Genomic DNA, 23785 nt, shown 5'->3' on the forward strand with positions numbered 1-23785 from the left:
ACAGACAAAAAAAAAAAAAAAATACATCAGACTGATCTGGGAATGTGGCTTAGCAGTAGAGTGCTTGCCTAGCATGCATGAAGCCCTGGGTTCGATTCCTTGGTACCACATAAACAAAAGAGCTGGGAGTGGTGTTGTGGTAGAGTGGTAGAGTGTAGCCTAGAGTAAAAGAAACTGAGGGTCAGTGCCCAGGCTCTCGAGTTCAAATCCCAGGACTAGCAAGAAAAAAAAAATCAGACTTCAGATATCAAAGAACCTCAGTTAACTGGGGGAAAAATTCCCAATCAAATTTGGAAATTAATTATGAGACTCTACATATTCTCTACAGAAGGGGACTCAGTTCCCTGAAAAAGGGTCTCATCTCATCTTTGAACATCTGTTCGAAAGTTCCTTATTTGGATTCAAAGTCCACAAACTCGTAATATCCACCCACTAGTTATTTCTAAATAAGCCTTTCTAAATACAAAAAATTACTTCTTCCTCATGGCAGCCTTTAATTATTTCAGAACAGATAAAAGCAACAAAAGTGCGTCAGAAAGGCATTATTACCCTGGCTTTCCAATCACCTCAAATACTTTACTCCTTTTCCATTGAAATTTTCATTTCCTAGTGAATTTATTCTTTTTCTGGATGGTAAGGATTGAGATAGCATCTCACTACTGTCCAGTACTGCCTTAAACTCATTATGTAGCCCAGGTTGGCTAGTTAATTTATTTTTTGTCATATAGTCTTTCATTCCTTATGTTCTTTTCTTCAGCTCACACATTTTTTCAATTCTGAACCCTTTATTTGGCTAATCTGTCTGAATCTCATACCTCAAGAGCAGTTGTTACATTTTTAATCTCAAATGATGCCTGATAAAAAACAATTTGGCCATTTGTTCCTCCTAGTTCTGTAATGACACTTGCAACTTCCCAGTTACCTACACTGAAAACTCTATACCATCTACAGCTTTTCATTTCTTCTCTACTCATTAGATCAATCAAGTCCAAGTCATCCCTTCTTGAAGTCAGGACTTGTCACAGGCCTATACCACTGTCATACCATGGGACGCTCCTTTACAATCTGTCCGTCTCATCATCCTAACTTACAGCTAAGACTCATTTTTCCTAACAGATTTCAGTGTCATTTCTCTATTCCTAATTATTTTCAGGATTGCCCATAGCTTACAGAGCATAAAAGCTAAACTTTTCAATATGACTTTTATTCTTTCAACTGACTCCAGTTACAAATTCAACCTCGTTTCTTTGATAACCTCTGGGAACTTTTACCTCTGTCATGCAATGTGCCATGGACATTATTAGTCATAAAAATGTTTCTAGAATCCCCAGCGAAGTCAAGAAAGCCTTCCTCTCATTTGACTACTCTTGATCATACCATGTCTTTAGTAGTCAGCATCATGACTTACAAAACTGCTTGCTTTTCTTTATAGTTTTACCACAGTAAATTATAAATGTATTTTGACCATTTTTACAGGTTTTTTTTAGTTTTTGATTTTACTTTAAACCAACCTTCCACTTGTAAGATTTCACGTTGTTGTGTATAATAGATTTATTTTCAGGATTCTTCATCATTACAAACCCTGGAGCACACAATTCCTTGTTATGGTGGCTGTATGGTAAGCATCTGGCCTCTAGCCATTATCTGTAAGGAGTAGTGCACCAGAGTAGCTCAAGCCTGTAATCTAGCTACTTGGGAGTTGGAGATAATAGGATTTTGTAGTTTGCAAGACTTCATCTTAACCACCTGTCACTTGTAGAGGCATATACCTGCAACATGGGTAAGTACATACAGCATTGCACTCGACAGTGGCCTAGGCATAAGGCAAGACTCTATCTCAAAAAAATAACCAACATAAGATGGGTGCTGGTGATTTATACCTGTAATCTCAGCTCTGAAGGATAGTGAGATTTAAGGACTGCAGTTCAAAGTCAGCCCAGATGTCTATAAGACTTATTGTCAATAAGCTACTCCCCTAAGCCAGAAGTGAAGCTGTGGTTCAAGTGGTAGAGTGCTAACTTTTACAAAAGAAGCTCAAGTACAGTACCTAGGCCCTAAGCTCAAGCCCCAAGTCTGGCCCAATAAACAAATAATCAAGCTGGGAACCTGTGGCTCATGCCAGTAATCCTAGCTATTCAGGAGGCTGAGATCTGAGGATCGCAGTCAGTTTGAAGCCAGGCTAGGCAAGTAAATCTGCGAGACCCTTAGCTCCAATTAATCATAGAAAAAGCTGGAGGTGGCGCTATGGCTCAAGTGGCCAGGGACAGCACCCAGCAAAAAATAAAATAACCAACACAAGGGCTGGTGGAATGAACATTTCAAGTGGTGCAGTGTGTGGACAGGTACTGAGTTCAAACCCTAGTACAAAAAAAAAAAGCCAGGTGCCCGTGGCTCACACGCATAAACCTAGCTACTCAGGAGGCTGAGATCTGAGGATCAGGGTTCAAAGTCAGCCCAGGCAGGAAAGTTGGTGAGCCTCTTATTTCCAATTAACCACCAGAAAAGCGGAAGTGGCACTGTGGCTCAAATGGTAGAATGCTTGCCTTCAGCTAAAGAGCACAGAGACAGCTCCAGGCCCAGAGTTCAAGCTCCACGACCGACAAAAATAAATGAATAAATAAATAAAGCTTCAGTTATTGTATGATGTTCCTGGGAGGCAAGAAGGCAAAATCATTCCAGGTTGAGATCTACAACTCTTAGTCACTTTTACTACTTATTCTTCTGAGATGTTCCATTCTGTGGATGTATATGATAGTTAACTTTTCCAGTCTAATATTCTTAAGTAGAAGCTAGCCATGAATGATGGGGATACGCAAAGAACACCTAAAATGGAAATTCTTTAAGGCCACCAGTTTTGTTTGTTGTGTGGCTTGAACTCAGGGCTTGGGTGCTGTCCCTGAGCTATTTTGCTCAAGACTAGCACTCTACCACTTTGAGCCACAGCTCCACTTCCAGCTTTTGAGTGGCTAATTGGAAGTAAAAGTCTCATGGGATTTTTCTGGGAAGGCCAGCTTCGAACCTTGAGCCTCAGATCTCAGAGCCTCTTGAGTAGCGAGGTTTATAGGCTTGAGACATGAGTGTGCCCTGTGCAGGGCCTCCAGTTCTTAAGGGAAAAAAATGTTCCAGTAATTATAGAAGAGATCACAAGGGCTCTGACAGAAAACACTGCTATAACTAAAACCTCGTGATTCATAAGGAACCTCAAGTCCTGTAGGCTGTACCTAGCGATAGCAGTGTCTCATGGGCAAACTCAGTAAGTACTCCAAAGTATCACAAAAGCTAATGCTAATGCTATCATTCTCACTCTTGAAGCAACCTTCTTACAACCTCCTGAATATGTATTTTTTAAACAGGTACAAAATCTGTTTTTGCTGAAAAGCACGGACTTCTAAACTGAACCTACAAATTAACTAAAAACAGAAGAAAAACCTGGCATCTCTACCTCAGTTTTTTACATTGATTTTTTTTAAGCCATTCTTTCTACAGTCACTTTGCAATTACCCTGGATTCCAGCTAAGACAGGACTGATCAATAACATCTTTATAACAAGGAGTGAAATGACACTTAAGGAACAGCAGAAGCTTACAAGACAGACTACTTCCAAATGAAGACAATTACTAATAATGATGAGGCTTCACCCTGGAGCAAGAGGAATCATCTTATCTCCTCAAGTGAAGACAGTGGGAAGTTCTCTGGAACTTGGGAGAACTAGAACTGAGATAATCGCCAACCAGCCCACACCTGCAACTAGGACTCTTCATGTATACCTTTACCCTCTGCCTCTAATTCTTCCTCTACCCATTTCCTCAGTACCCTAAACACAGCTGAAGATGTAATAAATTGTCTTCTTCCTGTGGCATGCCCTTGCCACATAGTAAATATTCTTTCTCTATCCTTCATCATGTCTCTGTTGAACATACAGAGGTGAGTGGCCAGATGTGACATATTCCTAATAAGCTTTCCTATCACTTTCTCTACATTTTTCTTTCCTTGTTGGATATAAGAACAGAGGTAGACAGCTGTGCTCTCTGGTAACACTATTACAAATAATGTCATTATGAATATTCTCCCCTTCCCCAGGTCTTGCATATGCTAGGTAACTGCTCTACTATTTGACCTATGTCCACAGCCCTTCTCAGTTGTACTATCTTTTTAAAAAAATATTTTAATGTAAAGATACTGTACAGAGGGATTACAGTTACATGAGTGTACCATCTTTTCGAGATAGGGTCTCACTAACTTTTCCCAGATTGGCCTCAAACTCACTATTCTCCTGCCTCAACATCCCAAGTAGTTTATGGACATGCTTACATACACCTCCAGGAACATATATACATATACATACATATATGTGTGTGTGTGTGTGTGTGTATGTATATGTGTGTGTATATATATATATATATATATATATATATTTTTTTTACCAAAATGAGAACTGCTTGTTGTTCTTTTCCCCAGCTCCCAACTTGCTTTCCCTCTTTTCTACCGTAATTACAGCTACTCTTCAAGTCCCAGCCGAATCCCAGCTTTTCTGGAGGAAAAACATTGTGGTCCTATTTCTCTATCACCCTTCCCTTTCTCTAAACTGAAACAGCATTTAAAAACAGCCCTATTTTTCACTTCTATTAGCTACATACTCTCCTCGTTAGTTACATAATCTATACACACGTTAGGTGTACATTGAATATAGGAGAAAAGACAATACTGGAAGCCTACTAGGTCTTAGAGGTAGATTAAGAAAAAAAAAAGTAATGGCCTGGAAATCTGAATCCTAGTTTATCTAGAATGTGAACTTGGATAACTGATTTCCCATCTCTGGATGGGAACTGAGTCAAAACGGACGATCTCAGAAGCAGTTCTCGCTCTGTAATTCAGTAAGAGAACCTAGCGTCAACAATCGAGGTGGAGGATGACATGGGTGTCTGGGAAGGGGGATAGAGGACTAGTGTCCACCTGGGTTGGTGGTGACAGTCACAGTGGCGAGCTTTCTCCTCTGCGGTCCCCTCAAGCTCCAGAGACTGGGAGTGCCGGCTGACGTCAGCGGCCAGGGCGGGGCCTCGGGGGCGGAGCGCCCCAGGCAGTCCCGCAGGCCGCCCCGATGACCGGTGTCTGGATACCGCTACCGGGTCATTGCAGAGCCGTGCGGCTCTGGCAAGACCGGCGATGGTATGGGGAGTTTTAAGGGCCGGCTATGGCCCTACAACGGGAGTTCTACGTGCCCACTTGCTCACCCGGTTAGGATATTCCTTCTCGACACAGTCCCCACACATCGCGACGCCTTTTACCACGAACCGTCCTCCAGAGCTTCCGGGAAGGCGAAATCTCGAGAGATCTGAGACTTTGCTTGCCGCATGCGCATTTGGATATTTGGCGTCAGGACTTGATTTGATTATCTCCGCCCCTAGCAACTGTTGCTAGGGATGGGCTCACCGGGATCTCCAGGACATCAAGGATGGGCAAGGTCTTAAGAGGGAAAAGGTCCCAGGACTGGCAGACGTGTGGGAACAGAGAGAGGCAGCGTTGGGGACGGGGAGGGGGTGGGGGGGAGGAGGGGAAGAGACCTGGACTAAAGGCACTATTGAATAGATCCTTTCCTGAGAGTAAACTGACAGATGGATCACAAAACACTAGAAAGGAAGTTATTTCTCCATGACTCAACTTACTCTGAAAAACTGAAACGAAAATACTTTAGGTAATTTGCTGTGCCATTTCTTTTTCTTCCTTTTTCTTTGGGGGGGGGGGCAGTCCTGGTACTTGAACTCAGGCACTGTACCTGAGCTACTTTTGCGCAAGGCTAGCACTCTACCACTTGAACCACAGCGCCACTTCTGGCCTTTTCTGTTTATGTGGTGCTGAGGAATCGAACCTAGGGCTTCATGCATGCTAGGCAAGCCCTCTTACCATTAAGCCACATTCCCAGCCCATTGCTGTGCCATTTCTTAAGGATGAAGAGTGGTAAAGAACTCGGCAGATGGATAAACACAAATTATACATAGGAGAGGCTCTTGGAACTCTGCAAAGAATCTCCTGAAAAGAACATATAAAAATGTTACTATTAAATGGCCATCTGGAGCCCCTGGAGTATACAAAGAAGGGAAGTGTGTTTCTGCCTTTGTGTCACAGAACTACAGCAGTGGTGACATAAATAGGACAGGTCAAATTATCCCTGTATTATTTCCTGATCTTTTGGATCTCAAAATGCTTGTGATGGGCGCCCTGGCTCTTTCCTTCTGTATTAAAAGCAACTTATTATTCACAATGATATAATTAACCTGAATTCGGCTCCAGAGTCTATTTTTAAAAAGATTAATAACCATTTTTGGAGCAAGCTGGTTTAATTGGATTTTCTAGTATGCAAATATATCTCCAATGGAGCATCTGCATAGCCTTTCATATCTTAACATCTGGTAAAGACCTACAATGGTTACTGAAAATCACAAGTATACTAAGAAACAATGTTCCAGATTGTTTCTAACATATTTATAAGATTATGTCTTTGTTGCCTTGTATGTCCCTCCCCCTGCTTTCACTATATATGATGTTGGTATATGTGGAGGGGAAGGGAAAAAACAAATTGTTAAAACAGGGATACAGGAGGGGAAGGGAAAAAACAAATTGTTAAAACAGGGATACAGGAGGACCCATTGCAACAATGAGATGTACACTTCCTTATGTTGAAAAACGAACTTTACAACTTTGGTGGGAGGGACAAGGGGGGAGGAGGGGAGAGGATAAACAAAGGAGGAGGCTACAATGCTTGATATGAAATGTGCTTATTATCTTACCCATGTAATTGTAACCTCTCTGTACAGTATTTTCACAATAAAAAAAAACAATGCTCCAACTAATGTCATGAGGTTTTCTTTATTCTTGGAAAAATTGTAACACTTCTATTTGCATGGCATTTTCAACCTGTTAAAGTATCTTGTTCAGGTTCTAATTTGATAAAATTACAAATTATAAGATTGGTGAAGAAGTATGTCTCAGGGCTGGGAATGTGGCCTAGTGGTAGAGTGTTCGCCTTAAGTGCATGCATAAAGCCCTGGGTTTGATTCCTCAGCGCCACATAAGCAGAAAAAGCCAGAAGTGGTGCTGTGGCTCAAGTGGTAGAGCGCTAGCCTTGAGCTGGTCATTGCAAAAAGTGTGAAATATCTCAATATGTTTATACAATTAGTGTTGAAATATTTTAATAAATTAGGCTAAATAAAATGTATTATTACAATGTTCACCTTTTAAACATGTGACTACTAGAAAATTTAACATTATACATATAGCTAAACTTACAAATAGGCACCTTTCTGCTGGACAGGGCTGATCTATACAATTCACTCTCTCAACCCACCTTTAAATTCTTTCTTGGCAGTGACAACTTTTAAGTTTGTATCTATTATATATTATATATTCTACCTATATCTATAATATCTACAATATCTATCTATCTATCTATCAATCTATCTATCTATCTATCTATCTGGAGTATGGAGCTCGGATTCAGGGCCTCATTCTTACTAGGCAGGCACTTTATCACTTAAGACCATTTTTTTTCTTAGTTATATTTCAGATAAATTCTTGTGCTTTTTGCCAGACTGGGACCTCAAGTTTTCTACTTATGTCTCATGTGTAAATACAGAAGCATGCACTACCATGCAGGCTTATTTGTTGAGATGGGTTTTAACTTTTCTGAGCTGGCCTCTAACAACAACCCCAAAGAGCTGGTTTTATAGGCATTTACCACCACACCCAGCTTTGATATTTATTGAATGTGTTTGATGTGTGCAAGAAACTGCAAGGTGACAGGAACATGAGAAGACATTACGTTTCTTACTCTCCAGATTCTTGAAAAACATTCTGAGACATAAAATGAGTACACACACCCATAATTAATTACTGGAAAATTACCTATACAAGCCCCAAATGTGAAGACTACTCCCAAGAGGGGCATTGAGAAAGTAGAATTTGAGACTTGAAGAATATATTGTTGTTGTTGTTGTTTTACCCAGTCTTGGGACTTGAACCCAAGGCCTGGGCACTGTCCCTGCACTTCTTTGTGCTCAAGGCTTGCACTCTACCATTTGAGTCACAGCACCACTTCCAGATTTTCTGAGTAGTTTATTGGAGATAAAAGTCTCACAGACTTTCCTGCCTGGGCTGGCTTCAAACCACAATTCTCAGATCTCAGCCTCCTGAGTAGCTAGAATTACAGGCATGAGCCACTGTTGCCAAGCTAGAACATATAGTTTCAGCACAGAGTCTATAGGAATTTCAAGTGTTTGGATTTTATTCTACAGGTGGTAAGAGCCATCAAAGAACTGAGCAGTAGTGCAGTGCCAGAGTTGATGCTGAGGATTAATTATTTCAGCAGCATTTAATTGGAACCGATTGAAACTAGAAGAAATTGGAGATATAAAAAACAGACATTAACCAGAACCACCAGGGGGAGATGTACAGCTTTTGGCCTCATTAATAGAGAACATACATGAGGAAAACAAAATTCAATTAAAATAACACTATACAGTCACAGATCTCAAAAAGCATGTCATTTGGTATAACTGTTTTCATGTTCTGATACAATCTAAATATTTACAAGTTGTAAAGGTCCATTCCTAGATGGCGAACAGACCTCGCCCAGTACCTGCGTTACCTAGGCAACTGGGACACCTGGAAGAGGTCACATCTGCATCCGCTGAGATCACATCTTAATCTGATGTGGCCACACCTTTCTCCCACCTGATCCACTTCCCTTTACCTGGACACCCCTTTCCCTGCCCCCTACCCTATATAAGGCCTAACCCGGGGCCAGACACTCTCTTTTGCTAGCCGCGTGGAGTGCCAACCTTGCCTGATCCCAGCAGTCTACTGAATAAACCGACCCTTTACCTGAATACCACGTGTGTGGTGCAGTTCTTACTCGGCTACCTCTTTTTAAAAACCTAACACAAGTATCTTTTTAACTTCTCAATATCTTGTTATTAAAGTGAGCAGGTGAAAAAAGTCACCTATTCCTGGGCACAGAAGATAACATGGAAGAGATATTTATTAAAGGTTCTCCATTCAAATCTAGCCATATTTAGAAAGAGAGACAGCAAATGAGATTTGGTGGTTTGGGAGACAAACAGGACCAGAAGTTCACGTGTGAATATAATAATAGGAATAAATATAAATGTATCTGAGAGTGACCAGTGGAAGGAAGAAAAACAGAAGCTACAAAGCAGTATATTAGCACCTAGAAAAATCTATTTTCTCATAAGTAATTTATAGTTTCCAAGAATTTAAAAACTGTGAAATTCTACTTTTACTCTCATTTCTGTGTATCATACAAAAGGAAATGTTACAAAGATTTCTAGCATAGGGAATGTAACTTAGTGATAGAGTGCTTGCCTAGAATGCATGAAGAACTGGGTTTGATTCCTCAGTACCACATAAACAGAAGTGAAGCTGTTGCTCAAGGTGTAGACCGCTTGCCTTGAGCTGAAGAGCAAAGGAACAGCGCCCAAGTTCAGAGTTCAAGCCCCATGACCCCCCCCCTACACACACACACAAAATCTAAAGCAAAATGGAAGATGGCTCAAGTGGTGAAGTACTCATCTGGCAAGCACAGCCCTGAGTTCAAACCCCAGTACCACCCTTACTCTGAAAGAGTTCGGTTTGAATCTTTTCTTTATTAATGGGAAAAAGAACATACATTAATTTATAACTACCTATTTACTTACAGTCAGGAACTACCAAGATTATTTTTTTTCTTGCAAAGATATTCCAGTTTGTTGAGTACCAGGAAAGCATTGTACGTGGTTCTCATGAGTACCTGCTTCAGACTGCAGACTCTATTCCAAAGAAGTGACATGGATAGCATAAAGTTATATTGCTTTGATCTTTCCAACAATAAAATCCTAAATCAAAATGAAAGGGACTTAAGCAACGCAGGGTATTCCCACAGGGAAAAGACAGGTAGACTTTGAAATCATCTAGCAGTATTGTATGTAATTTTTTTTTAGAACAAGTCCCACGAAACAGTAGCATATTAAGTCTGTCCACTTGAGACATACTAGCCTGGAACGCACACAACTGGCAGCTAGCAACTTTTGCTTGAGTGAGAGGGTGAAAGCTAGACAAACTAGCTGTGGGAAGGCACCTGTGTGCCACAGTGTCAAATGAGGAAATACTTTTGAATTAGTTTTCTGCCCAGAGCTGGCAATGGGAAAGGTGAAGTCAGCAAGGTGTCTCAAGGTATGCATATGGGGCACCACAGTAAAGCCTGCCTGTATCTCAAACTTGAGCAGGTCAGAATCCCAGCCACCAAACCTGATAGGATGATCTTCACAAGTGTTGGATCACTCCATGACTGACACCTGCTTGTCATCATATGAGCTACCACGTAAGACCAAACACTGAAGGGAAGCTGACCCAGCAACACTCACACTGCCTCTGTCTGCCCTCCATATATAATTTAATTGTATGTGTATGTGCGTGTGCGTGTGTGTGTGCGTGTGCACATGCGCACGCACGCTCGTGCATCACTCCTGGCACTTGTCCTCAGGCCTTGGGTGCTGATCTTAAGATTTTTTTCTCAAAGCTAGTAATATTCTACTGCTTGAACCACATATCCACTTCTTGCTTTTTAGTGGTTAGTTGGACATAAAAGCCTCATGGACTTTCCTGCCCAGGCTGGCTTCAAACTGCAATCCTTAGATCTCAGCCTCCTGAGTAACTAGGATTACAGGTATGAGCCACCAGCACCCAACTCTAATTGTGCCTTTGAACTAGTTGGTGCTAGAAGATGATCAAGGAAACTGGACACTGATGTGCAGGAGATCATGATGGAAGATGTCACAGAAGTTCTCAAAGACCTCTTGAAGCTCCTCTGATGTATTGTCAAGTGCAGCAACCACCATAGTTGTCACCATCTTGTATACCACAAAGAAAGATGTCACAGAGCCACCATGTCCTCACTGATGTACTTGAGAAACAGATAGTTTTCAACCTGAAGCTGTATTTTCTGGTGCATAGCTGCTGCAGTTAGTCTAAGTACTGGAAGAAGCTCCTCTGGGGCCCTTGTGCTGTGTTCTTTCAGGAACCACAGGTATACCAGCAGCCAGTGTTTTAGGAAGCTGCTGAGAGGATCCCTAAAGGGATTACCCATGCTGTCTGACTGTCTTGTAGCATCTCAGAGGAAACACCCTTAGGCTAGTGTAAGTCATCCTCAAAGTAGAAGTGCTACAATGTGGCTGATGCTCCACAGGTCACCTGGAAGACAGAGCTGGCCTGACACTGCAGCGACCAGGATGACCAGGATGTGTTTGCATAAGAACAGCCCTTGGTTGTGACAGGACCATTTTATCACACCTCAGTGTGTATTACATAAGCATCCAGTGTGAAGTTGAATGATGCAGAGAAAATAGTCCCCTAGAGGAGACAGTGGGTTGGGGGGTCACTGGCTCACGATTTGCCTCATAGAGAGGAGAATGAGTCACATCCTGGAGGCAGGCATAGGAACCCATGATGACATGCAAACAGTTGTCTATGCAGAGGCTGTGTTTTGGGTTCAGGTGCTTCCATTGCCTGCTACCTTGATAAGGTGCAGCAGGACTAAAATGCATTCAAAGAGCCAGTCTCAGATGCTGACTGGCCCCTGGTCATTCCCTTTAGACACAGTATCTCCCACTCCTATCCCTGCAGTAAGTCCTCTGCTGCCTGACAGCTCAATATATGAAGGCTTCAAGAAATGCTGGGTCAGAAGAAAAAGCAATAAGGTAGCACCCATCAAATGGGAATTGACGCAAGAAATCTGAAAGTTTTTTTCATGCTGATAACTGTGAAGTTAGGGAAAATACTCTGGTGGTGCACTTGCATTTAATGCCAGTGGGTACCTGCCTTCCCTGAACTGAGCTGCTGGCCCTCAAGGCAGAGAATGCCATTATGGTTTTGGATTCCTCCTGGTTTGATAGTGGTAACATGATGATTTATTATCGCATCTATTTCAAGTGCTGGCTCAAGGGGTCAGGGCAATGGACATCACCAGCAGCTTGCTCAATGTGCACCTGCCCTCACCATACCTTACCCACCTGCCTCTGGAAGCTGTAGATTCCAGCTTCTGCCAGCCATGAGATAAATCTCCTTTCAATACCCTCTTTCTATTACCTTTTTTCTTTTTATGATGCCCAAAGCTGAAACTAGGAAGATGCATTGCACATTCTGTCTATCCTTTCCAGTCTATGGTTTAACAGGAGGAGTTTGTAGAGCCCTCATGGTAACATTGTCAGACCAGTTTTGCAGATGGAGGGAAGGAGGATCAGCTGTTCTTTAAAGATATGTGTTAGTCTTTCTTCCGACTCAAGGAAAGTGTGAAAGAAGACTCTGTGATTGTCTTTACCTGGTATCACCTGTCTAGGATAAATGGATTAGCAATATGGGGTTAACACAGTAAATATAGGTAAGCTTGGCTGAGGACAGGTAGAATGGAGTCCTTGAGAATTCAAAGGTTTTGTTTTACTTTGTTTTGTTAAATTCAGAGGCCAAAGTTGAATTCTCCTCTTCAAGACTTTTAGAAACACTTGGGTTGCTTCCTCTATTCAGATGATAAATTCTAGTCTTTCAAACACATCCATTTTACAGGCTTATACACCATTTTCCTTTGATGCCATTTTTGTCAGGCCTCTCCACCTTCTTTTCAAATACAAATGATCATTTCCATATAAAAAATTCATGACAGATGTCAAAACTCTCTGATGTAGTAGTCTTCAAGGAAATTCTCTCAAATTCTTTCATAGGTTGGACTGGATTTAATTATCAAACTGAGCCTCGGTTTTATCTTACCCGATTTTCTCTCTCCCATCTGGATGAACTGGATAATATGGAACTCCATACCTCAGTGATCTTGTACAGGTGGTTGGTGAGTATTTGAAAAGATTGAATAAGTGTGTGAGGTTAAGATGACATGGATACAAGAATGTATTAGGGAGGGAAACCACAGGAGTTGGAGTGGGAGCAAATGGTGAGACTCCTCCAGAAAGTGCACTTGGAAAGTTAAAGACACAAAAAGGCAGGGAGCCTTCTTCTTAAGAGTTGCATTGGGCTAATAGCTAATCATAGACTCCTAACCCTGTTTCTTTTTACAAAATCTTGGAGAACTAACGAGGAAGTACATGGCAATGGGAGCAAACTGAGGCATGTGGTAGAACAGCCATGAATGTAACAGTTACTGTAAATCTCACTTTGTCACTGCTTTAAAATCCTCACAATTCCTATTCCTCAGAATAAAGATAACACTTCTTATGAGAGCACTCAAAGCTTATTGAAATCAGGCGCCAGTCTTGGGCCAATCAATCTACCTGTCTCGGGTCCTTCTTACAGTTCTTTGCTTTTAAAAGGTTTTAAATTTTCAGGAGTAAAACAAAAATTTTTAGGAGGAGTTTTGTTTAAAAAGATTAATTCTAATAGCGTCCATAACTCCTCCAGAACTTATTGCTAAGCCTTTCCTTCATATTGTATACACCAGAAGGAAGATTGTGCCTAAGGTAAGGGGAATAAAGTACCCTAATATTGTGTGATTTAACACCTCATTGCTCTCTAGGAAATGATTTGTAAATTTAGAGTTCACTTTCACACCTTTTTCCTGGAAGTCTAGCAGCACCTTTCTGACTTCAATTGTTTCTTTACACTGCTTTCTATTTCTGTTGTAGATCATTGGATCCATGGTGATGTTATTTTTTGGCTTGAGGGTTTGAGGGTCGCATGATGGACACTTGGTTCACAATGTAGTCATTTTGAAAAATGGTGGGATTCTTAACAGTTGGGTCCTGTTGGAACTGGGATAGTCACTGGGGGCATCGCTTTAGAAGAGATTAATGTAGTTCCCATAGGATCCTGAAAGTAGGTTGTTATAAAAAGGAACCTTGTCCCTGCAGCTTTCTTGCTTCCTGGCATACAATGTGATTTCTCTTTTTTTCAGATTAGCATATATTAATTGCACAAAGGGATTCCCTTGTGTTATTTTTATACATTCATATAATATACTCTGATCAAGCCCATCTCCTCTGTTACTCTTCTTATTTCCCTGTCTCTTTCTCTTGCTTATACCCCGAAAATGATTCCATCTGCTAAGTGGTAATATTCGCAGTATACCCTCACCAAAGCTGAACAGATATTAGAGCCATATTCTTGGATCTCTAAATTGTGAGCTAGATAAATCTCTTCCATACTCATCCTCAAGTGTTTTATTATACTAACTCAACTAAGAAAAATTATTTGTTGACTTTAGTAAAAGAAGAATAGGTAACTTAACTACCAATGTGGTTCCTTAATTCTTCCATACCCATGAGTTAATACTTGAGCTGTGTATACCAGAGAGCTTTTCATTTTAAACTAAAAATGATGCTCAAAATGTAACTAAATTTAGAAGAAGGAATATGATCACATAAAAACTCAGGGATTCAACTTACATAATTACTGTTGGAGGTACTTGCTCCATGGCTGCCTTCAAGAGGCTCACATTCTAGGCTAAGGCAGACCAGTGACCACAATACAGTGTGGTGACTGCTCTTCAACATGTTCCCAGGGCCCCCACACATGGCAGGCATCCTACCCTGGGAAGGAAGATAACACAGGCCTAGCAAAGGTTTTCCAGAAAAGTTGACGCATCAGCAGATGATTTAAAATTGAATAGATCTTAGGGGATTTTTTTTTTGTTTTCTGATTGGAAGAGCAAGTACAAAAATACAGAGGCAGCACAGAGCAACAGGTTTGAAAGGAGTAATGGAAGATCTAAGTGATGTCAAGTCCTTTCATGATAAGAATATAGTCTTGACCCTTCAATCAGGGGAGGCTTACTTCATAACATTATTATATAATCATTTTTTAATTAACCAGAATTATTATTCTTCCCTTTGGTTCCAATACTTGGGGCTTGAACTTGCAGCCTGAGTATGTCCTTTAGCTCAAGGCTGACACTCTACCACTAGAGCCACACCTCTACTTCTGGTTTTTTGGTGGCTAATTGGAAATAGGAGTCTAATAGATTGCCTCGCCTGGGCTGCTTTCAAATTGTGATCTTCAGATCCTAACCTCTTAAGTGTTAGGTTTTTAAAAGAGGTTGCCAAGTAAGAACAGCACCACGCACGTGGTATTCAGGTAAGGGGTAGGTTTATTCATCGTTCCGGCTGGCACCAGGCCATCTTGGTCCTCCACACGGTGGGGAAAGGCCTGGGAAAGAGAGCTGGGAAAGAGAGAGAGCTGGAAAAGAGAGAGAGAAGAGCTAGAAAAGAACCTAGAGAGAGGGCAGAGAGAGAGGAGAGAGGAGAGAGCAGAGAGAGCTAGAAAAGAGCAGAGAGAGGGCATCTGGGCCTGGGCTAGGCCTTATCTAGGTATGGGTGGAGAAAGGTGTGGCCACATCAAATTCAGATGTGACCTCTTCCAGGTATTCCAGTTGCCTAGGTAACGCAGGTACTAGGTGGAGACTTTGCTGCGAGGAGGGTGGAGTCTGCTAGCCATCCAGGAGCCGACCTTACACTAAGCAGCTAGAATTACAGGCATGAGCCACTGGTGCTTGGCAAAAATTTCTTAGGCTTTCTCTTAGTAAGATCATACTTTTCACTGAAGTGTCTGTGTAGATACTCATATGCAAATCTACACATTTTGGCTGTGACACTTTGAGCAAGGAAATTAGCGTCTCTGTGCTTTTTTCCTCATTTGCAAAATGGAAATACCTTCTTCGCTGAATTGTGATGAGAAAGGAGAGAAGCCATCCAACACAGGATCTAAATATTTCATAAGAAGTTAGTTTGATGCTAAAGATGAGTTTAGACAACCTAAGGGAGATAAAGGGTATGTCGATGATTAGTTAAGGGATGGTAACAAATTCTAACTTCAGAGAACCCCTGAGCTCTCTGGAAGAACTCTTAAGATGTTGTCTAAATAAATCCTATTAAATAAGGTAAGCCAAGCTCAGAAAGAAAATGGCACATGTTTTCTCCCAGATGTGGAAGCTACATATAACTGGACACACTTACCTATATAGGACTCTAGGTATTCACACACAAGCAGTGAGATTAAGGAGGATACCCTTAGGGGAAGAACCAAAAGCTGTAACTCCTCTGAACATTTAAAATACAATTTATTGAAACAAATTCCAGGAAATGGAAACATGTGTTTTATTGTTATTTTTGTTGTTGGTGGTGGTGGTAGTATTTGTTTTGCTTTTGAGGTTTTTTTTCTTTTGGGGGAGGCATTGGGGGTGCAGAAAGGAAAGGAGAAAGGGGAACAAATGCAATAATGTTCTTCAGTATATATTATGTGGAAAATGACCAATGTAACTTGTGGACAATGTAACTTGTGGATGGGAAGGGGAAACTGGGGGAAAACAAAGGAAGGGTTCACTAATGAAATGGTAACCCCTTTGTACAATGCCTTAATAATAAAATATAAAATTTTTAAAGATGCTAATGTACTCTTCAACACCAAGACCAACCCTATGAAACTCCACAAATGCTTCAACCATTGAAAACCACTCCCTACAGTTCCTAAATTGTAGGTATTTGTGTATGATAACCACATAAGTTATCATGCAAATTGTAATGATTAAATGGTAAAGGGAGTCCAATTACTCTGGACATAAACCTATCAGACCTTGATTTCATTCAAGTTAAAAACAACCAAAGGAAAAGCTTTGGAACTGTAAGCGGTCATATATTAAATAATCCCAAAGAAATCTACATAGGAAAAGGTCTTAGAAAGAAGAAGGGTATTGTGGGGAAGTAAAAGGCTCATCTTTTCTTTTTTTTTTAATTTAATTTTATTTGTGAACATACTGTACAGAGGGGTTACAATTGCATGGGCAGGATAATGCGTACATTTCTTACCAAGCATTGCATCCTCCTCCTTTGTTTACCCTTCACATCCCTTCCCAGCCTCCCCCCTCCCCCCCAATCCCAATCCTTCTCCTTCCCCCCCTTCCCCCCCCCCCCACGGACATTGTAAAGCTCGTTTTGGACATGACAACTTGTACTTCTCATTGTTGCAACAGGTCCACCTGTATCCTTAAACAACTGGTTTTTCCCCATCTCCTCCACAAGTTATACTGACATCAAATATAGTGAAAGCAGGGGTTATACTGTGGGGGAGGGACATACAAAGCAACAAAGAGATAATCTTATAAATGCGTTAGAAACACATGCATGAAAGAAAAAAAAACATTAAAATACATATCTAAGGGTTCATTTTCCTGACATCACATTATCTGACCTTTTCCGCTTGACTCATACATATACTAGATATTGCATATAAGGGAAACCATGGGACCTATGTTTCTTTGGGCCTGGCTTACTTCACATAATATAATTTTTTCCATTTCCTAACAAATGGGGCAATGTCATTCCTTCTGATGGAGGCATAGAATTCCATTGTGTATATATACCACATTTTCTTGATCCATTCATCTACTGAGGGGCATCTGGGTTGGTTCCATATCTTAGCTATGGTAAATAATGCTGCAATAAACATTGTTGTGCTGGTAGCTTTAGTGTGGTCTTGTTTGTAAACATTTGGGTAAATGCCCAAAAGTGGGATTGCTGGGTCATAGGGGAGCTCTATGTGAAGTCTTTTGAGGAACCTCCATACTGCTTTCCAAAGTGGTTGAACAAGTTTACATTCCCACCAACAATGAAGTAAGGTTCCTTTCTGTCCACATCCCCTCCAGTATCTGTTGTTGTTAGAGTTCTTGATTTTTGCCGTTCTAACTGGGGTGAGGTGATATCTCAATGTTGTTTTGATTTGCATTTCTTTTATGGCTAGGGATGTTGAACATTTCTTCATGTGTCTATTGGCCATCCTTCTTTCTTCTTCAGAGAAGTTTCTCTTCAAGTCTTTCGCCCACTTGTTTATTGGGCAGTTGTTTCTTTGAGGATTTGTTGTTGGGGGGTTTAATTTTTTGAGTTCCAAGTATATTTTAGATATGAGACCCTTGTCCGTTGTATGGCTAGTAAAGATCTTCTCCCTATCCGTCGGCTTTCTATTGATCTTGCTAGCTATGTCATTTGCCCTGCAGAAGCTCTGCAACTTTATGCAATCCCATTTGTCCAACCTTTCTTTGATTTGTTGTGTTTCCGGGTCTCTATTCAAAAAATTTCGGCCTGTGCCAAGGAGACCTAGGGTTTCTCCTATTGCATCCTGTAATGTTTTCAGAGTGTCTGCTTTGACTTCAAGGTCTTTGATCCATTTGGAGTTGATTCTGGTGCAGGGTGATATATAAGGATCTAGCTTTAGTTTTCTACATGTAGTTAAGGGCTCATCTTTTCTAGGGAGCTCTTTATTAAACTCTGGCAAACATTTAGAGAATATCTAGAGAAGTGTGACTTAAAGACTGCTGATACTGTAAAGGGTTATTACATATATCTTAGGCCAAATGTTTACAGATGAAATTTCTCTGAGAACAAATTTTAGAGTGGCTAAATGCCCAATGTTCATCCGTCTATTATCCCGTGTAAAAATAGGAATGCTGCCTATGCATCCCTACTTGTAGGAGTGATTTTAGTAAGGCCTAACTGTTTGGTAGCTTAAGCAAGATTATTTTCCTTCTAGGAGTTTTTTTTTTTTTTGATTTTGGTTTTTAATATTTTTTGGTCCTGGGGCTTAAACTCAGGCACTGTCCCTAAGCTTCTTTTTTTTTTTTTTTGGTCTGGTCATGGGGCCTGAACTCTGGGCCTGGGCGTTGTCCCTCAGCTCTTTAGCTCAAGGCTAGCGCTCTACCACTTGAGCCACAGCACCACTTCCAGCTTTTTTCTTTATGCTTATGTGGTGCTGAGGAATCAAACCCAGGGCCTCATGCATACAAGGCAAGCACTCTACCACTGAGCCACTTCCCAGTCCCCCTAAGCTTCTTTTGCTTAAGGCTAGCTCTACCACTTGAACCACAGTGCCACTTCCAGCTTTTTCTGAGTATTTTGTTAGAGATAAGAGTCTTTCTGAGCCAGGTACTGGTTCTCACACCTGTAATCCTAGTTACTCAAGAGGCTGAGATTTGAGAATCGAAGCTCAAAGCCAGCCTGGGCAGGAAAGTCTGTGACACTTACTTCAATCATCTACCAGAAAACTAGAAGTCGCAATGTGGCTCAAAGTAGCAGAGTGCTAGCTTTGAGCAGAAAAGTTCAGAGACAGTGCCCTGAGTTCAAGACCCAGGAATAACAAAAACAAAAAGGAAACAACAACAAAAACATCTCTCACTGACTTTTCTGCCCTGGCTGTCATTGAACCTCTATCCTACGGTCTCAGCCTCCTGAGTAGCTAGAATTACAGGCATGAGCCACCAGTAGGAGTTGTTTTTTGTTTTGTTTTTGCTTTTTTTTTTCTTTCAGCACTCTTATTTGATTTGACCTGATGCTCTTTTGAAACATTGTTCTGGTATTTAAGTATTTAAGCGTTTGCTTACCAAAGATGCTTTCATCCTAATTAGCCCTCTCCACATTTCTTTCAGTTTCCAGTTTGTGTTCTCGTTTATTTTCAGAGCCTAAGCTATTCTGACTGCTGTCTTTTTCTGTTCTCAGATCATCTTCCTTCCCTTTTGCTTACTGGTAGTTTAGAAGGGATAATGCTGAACTGGGGCATATGCTAATTAAGCAAAATAAGTCAAGCAAATCAAAACTTCTCAATACGTGGTTTCAGGTTCGTTAGCAACAGCAGCATTTTCTTAGATGTAGCTTCATTTTGATGGGGTTTCCTAAGTCTTCTGGAAGGAGCTGTCATCTTTCTTCCATATGACAGAAAGAGAACATAGTTAAGTGGAGACCAAGGGTGTTTGTAAGCAAGAAGGCAACAAGGCAGAACAACACACTCATGTCCACAATTCCATCTTCACCACCATCTATTTCTAGGGACAGAGAGGGCTTTTTTTCTTCCTATCAGAATGAGAAGTGGGGTTTATTTACCACTTTTGGAAATTCACTCATAATGCACTTCATTCCTAAATGACAGAGTCAATATATCATCATGACGAACAGTTTTAGTGAATCATGTATGAAAGACACTAGGGAAACAAGAGGAAGAGTTTAGAATTTACACTCAGATGATTTGTTGTCTTGAGGAAATAGTACATTTACATGTACATACATATATATGTATGTACACGTATATATGTATACAGACGTATATATACATATATATATATATATATATATATATATAAACAAATACACTCAGACACACAGACACAGACACATATAAACAAAGCCTATCAGGTAACACATGTGGGTATCAAATAAATACTATACAAGTAGGCTGACCATACAGCCAAATTCATCTTGGAAAGTCTGAGTTCATGCCAGTTTTATAACATAAGCTAACTGATCCCTTTTAACATTCAAGTATCATGCTTTGGGTGATTTATAATGTGGATATCATACATAAAGACCTGTAATTTAGGAACTGAAGAGGGTGATTTTCAATAGTTTGGGAAGCTGGGGAGTTCATGGAGCTGGTAGAACTTAATTTGTTCCCTGAAGGAAAAATTAGGAATAAGCAACAAAAGAGCAGAGTTATTAAAAATAAACAAGATTAGGTCCACTTTAATCACTTGTCTAAGACTACAGTCCTTTTAGTGTTTTTCTCATCCCTTGCTCCAGTAAGCTTCGAGCTTGGAATTCAGAGGAAGAAAGATATTGTGAACAATTTGAAAACTAGGAACTGATTCAAAGCAAATAAAGCACTACCTATAGCTCAATACAAAACATAAATTCCTTATCACATCCTTTAAAAGAAATTCTTCCTTAATCCTAGCTATTTCTTGAACTTTCACTACCAAATTTCTCAGAAGATCAGGTTTCATTAATTAGTCTCATCTATTCATCCCTTATCCCTTATAATACAGAGCCTACTTTAGGTAGCCACACCAAAATTGTACTTTCCAAAGACATTAACACTATCCTTGCATTTTGCTTGGCTCTTTCACTCGAGGTTTGAGTCATAGATCCACTTCTGGCTTTTTGTTGGTTAAGTGTCTCAGACTTTCTTTCCAGGCTGGCTTTGAATCTCAATCCTTAGATCTCAGCTTCAGGAGGAGCTAAGATTCAGGTGTAAGCTACAAGTGCCCAGGGAATCCATAGTTCTTAAACCATATGGAAAATGGTGTGTCTGTATATAAATGTCCACTTTTCTCCAGGTACAGAAAGGAGAAAGAGCCAATTCTCTGGACTCAGTACATTTACAGAAAGGTTTTTACTTGCCACGGCATTTTTTTCAAGTTTAAGTGGTGACTCCTTCTTTCTCAGGTCAATATTTTTCTGGCTAATCCAGGTTATGAGTTTGATTCAAGAAGAATAAAATCTCTTCTCATAGGGCCAATCTCAGACACTGGGTTCATCAGATTAGTCAGAGCAACTTTAGAAAAGGGAAGTGGGAAGTAAACTTTTGATTATTGCTAATAACCTGCTTTTTGATTAGTTTTCTGTAAAGGTATTTCTCTCTCTCTCTCTCTCTCTCTCTCTCTCACACACACACACACACACACACACTTTCTGATTATTAATAATTTTTCTGTATCTTTCTCCTTTCTGTCTTAGTCTCTCTGGAATTCCTTCCTCCCTAGTGACTTAATTTAATGTTCTAATTAGTGCAATGTCTACTCCAGCAGATTTCCTGGGCTTTTACATCAGTGCTTTTCCATATGACAAACTCCATTAACAAGTCTCTGAACATTCAAGAAAAAGGAAGCAGTGTTTTAATGCAATGGGCTCTACCTCATTTGCCCCTATCTTCTGGCCCAACTCTATTGGCTTTTCTGAAGCTTCCTCAGCAGACAATTAAATCAACAGAGAATTAGGGCTGAGCTGTGGCATCATCATCTAATAGATACTGTTAATATCATTACAATAAATAAAAAAGTACATATTTTTTGGCCAGTTGCCAGTGGCTCACGGTTGTAATCCTAGCTGCTCAGGAGGCTGAGATCTGAGGATGGTAGTTCGAAGCCAGCCCAGGCAGAAAATCCCTGTGAGACTCTTATGCCCAATTAACCACTCAAAAATTGAAGTAGCACTATGGTTCAAAATGGTAGAGCGCTAGCCTTGAACAAAAGAACTCAGGGACAGTGCCCAGGCTCTGAGTTCAAGCACCAATGACTGACCAAAAAAGAAAGAAAAAAAGGTGTTTTTATACCAAAGAAAAACATTAACCTTTATTAACGTCTTTTAAAACAGAATTTTTCTGGCTGAGCATTGTGTCTCACATCTGTAATCCTTATTCAGGAGGCAGAGTTTGGGAGGATCGAGTTTTCAGGCCAACTCTAGGGCAGAAAATCTCAAGAGAACTCATCTCAACAACAACAACAAAAAAAATCCAAGCATGATATGTGCCTATCATCCTAGCTAGAATAGGAATCATAAAGAAGTTGGCCTTTTTGAACCCAGGTTGGTTTGGGTAAAAAATTAGACCTCTCTCAAAGAAAAAAAAGGGACTAGAATTGTTGTTTAATCTATAGAGTGCTTGCCTAGCAAGGGTGAAGCATGCATTTGAACCCCAGTAGTGCCGCCTTGCCCCCAAATCCCTGTAGTGGTAAGGATTTGTAATGGTATACTCATCTTTTTGCTTTAAATCTGTAAAACCTACCCAAACATGATTAGGTGTATACTATAATCTAAGTTATGGAATAAAAAAGCTAAGTGACTCACAATAGATAATTTGATCTGACATTCTAAACAAGGGTTCTCAACCTTGAATGCACATTGGAACCAACTGGAGAGCTTTATTAAAAATTTGATGCTAGAGTCTCATGCTCAGAGTCTGATTTAATTGATAGGGGGTGCAGTGTAGGCAGCAGAGACTTTAAAAAATAACATAGCTGCAGGCCAGGTTGAAGACCAGTACAGCACACAACAGTAATCAACAGTACTAAACACAGTTTCAATCAATGAGCAGTGTCATAATATAGTCAGAAGACAGTAGAGGGCAGAGTTGACTTAAATTTATATAGTGACAAATTGTCTCCGGAAATTGCAAGTAGTTAATAATACACATAATCTTATTTGATGGTTGCCTATGCCACAAAGATTTCATTTACTGCAAAGCCAAATTACTTTTGCATCCAGGAACTTACTGGAGAGCTGTTTAACAGGGTCATTACACATTGTCCAAACCAGCACATGTGTGTGTGTGCACATGTGTTCAAGTCCTGGGGCTTGAACTTGGAGCTTGGGTGTTGTTCCTGATGGTTTTTATTTCCTCAAGTCTAGAGCTCTACCACTTGACCAACAGTCCCACTTTCAGCTTTTTAGTAGTTGGAGATAAGAATCTCTTGGACTTTCCTGCCCAAACTGGTTTTAAACCATGATCTTCAGATCTCAGCCTCCTAAGCAGTTAGGATAGAGGCTCAAACCAGCACACTCTCAAAAGTCCAAGGGAATACTAGTGAAGATTATTCCAAGACTGCAAGCATACACCGAGATTGTCTTGAGTGAGCAAGGATCTATGTCTTCTGCGAAAGAGAATATCTAGAATCTGTGACATAGGTTTTTTAAAAAATCAATTAAAGCAAGAAGTGGTAACTATGTATCTGAGTTGATTATTAAAATCTTCAACATTATATTTGTATATTCTCATTTATCATTATTCAGTATGATGCCAGAAAAAAGGGGGAATCTGTGGAGCACATGGGCAGCCAAGATGGCGCTGGGAGAGAGTAGAATGGGCAGAGCCCAATTGACCCCCGATCAGTGCCTAACCAGCCCGTGAAGGCTCAGGTGAATGATAGGATGTGACCTTGACAGTGATTGGTTCCTCTTCCTCCTTTACCATGCCACCCACCCTTTTT

The 23785-nt window shown here is 40.5% G+C and overlaps 1 protein-coding gene and 1 pseudogene across 1 annotated transcript in view; both read right to left on the minus strand.

Annotated features, from left to right (window-relative positions):
• Positions 1-11137, minus strand: part of Churc1 (churchill domain containing 1) — a 27190-nt gene extending 16053 nt beyond the window's left edge. The window contains 3 exon segments of the mRNA XM_013013767.1: positions 5232-5291; positions 5293-5322; positions 10937-11137. Of these exon segments, the coding sequence (XP_012869221.1) occupies positions 5232-5291; positions 5293-5322; positions 10937-11137 (291 nt within the window).
• A 214-nt stretch (positions 11138-11351) lies between these two features.
• Positions 11352-13690, minus strand: LOC105983754 (annotated as a pseudogene).
• Positions 13691-23785: the final 10095 nt, after the last annotated feature.

The sequence above is a fragment of the Dipodomys ordii genome, unplaced genomic scaffold, assembly GCF_000151885.1.
Source record: "Dipodomys ordii isolate 6190 unplaced genomic scaffold, Dord_2.0 Scaffold2, whole genome shotgun sequence".
NCBI lineage: Eukaryota > Metazoa > Chordata > Mammalia > Rodentia > Heteromyidae > Dipodomys > Dipodomys ordii.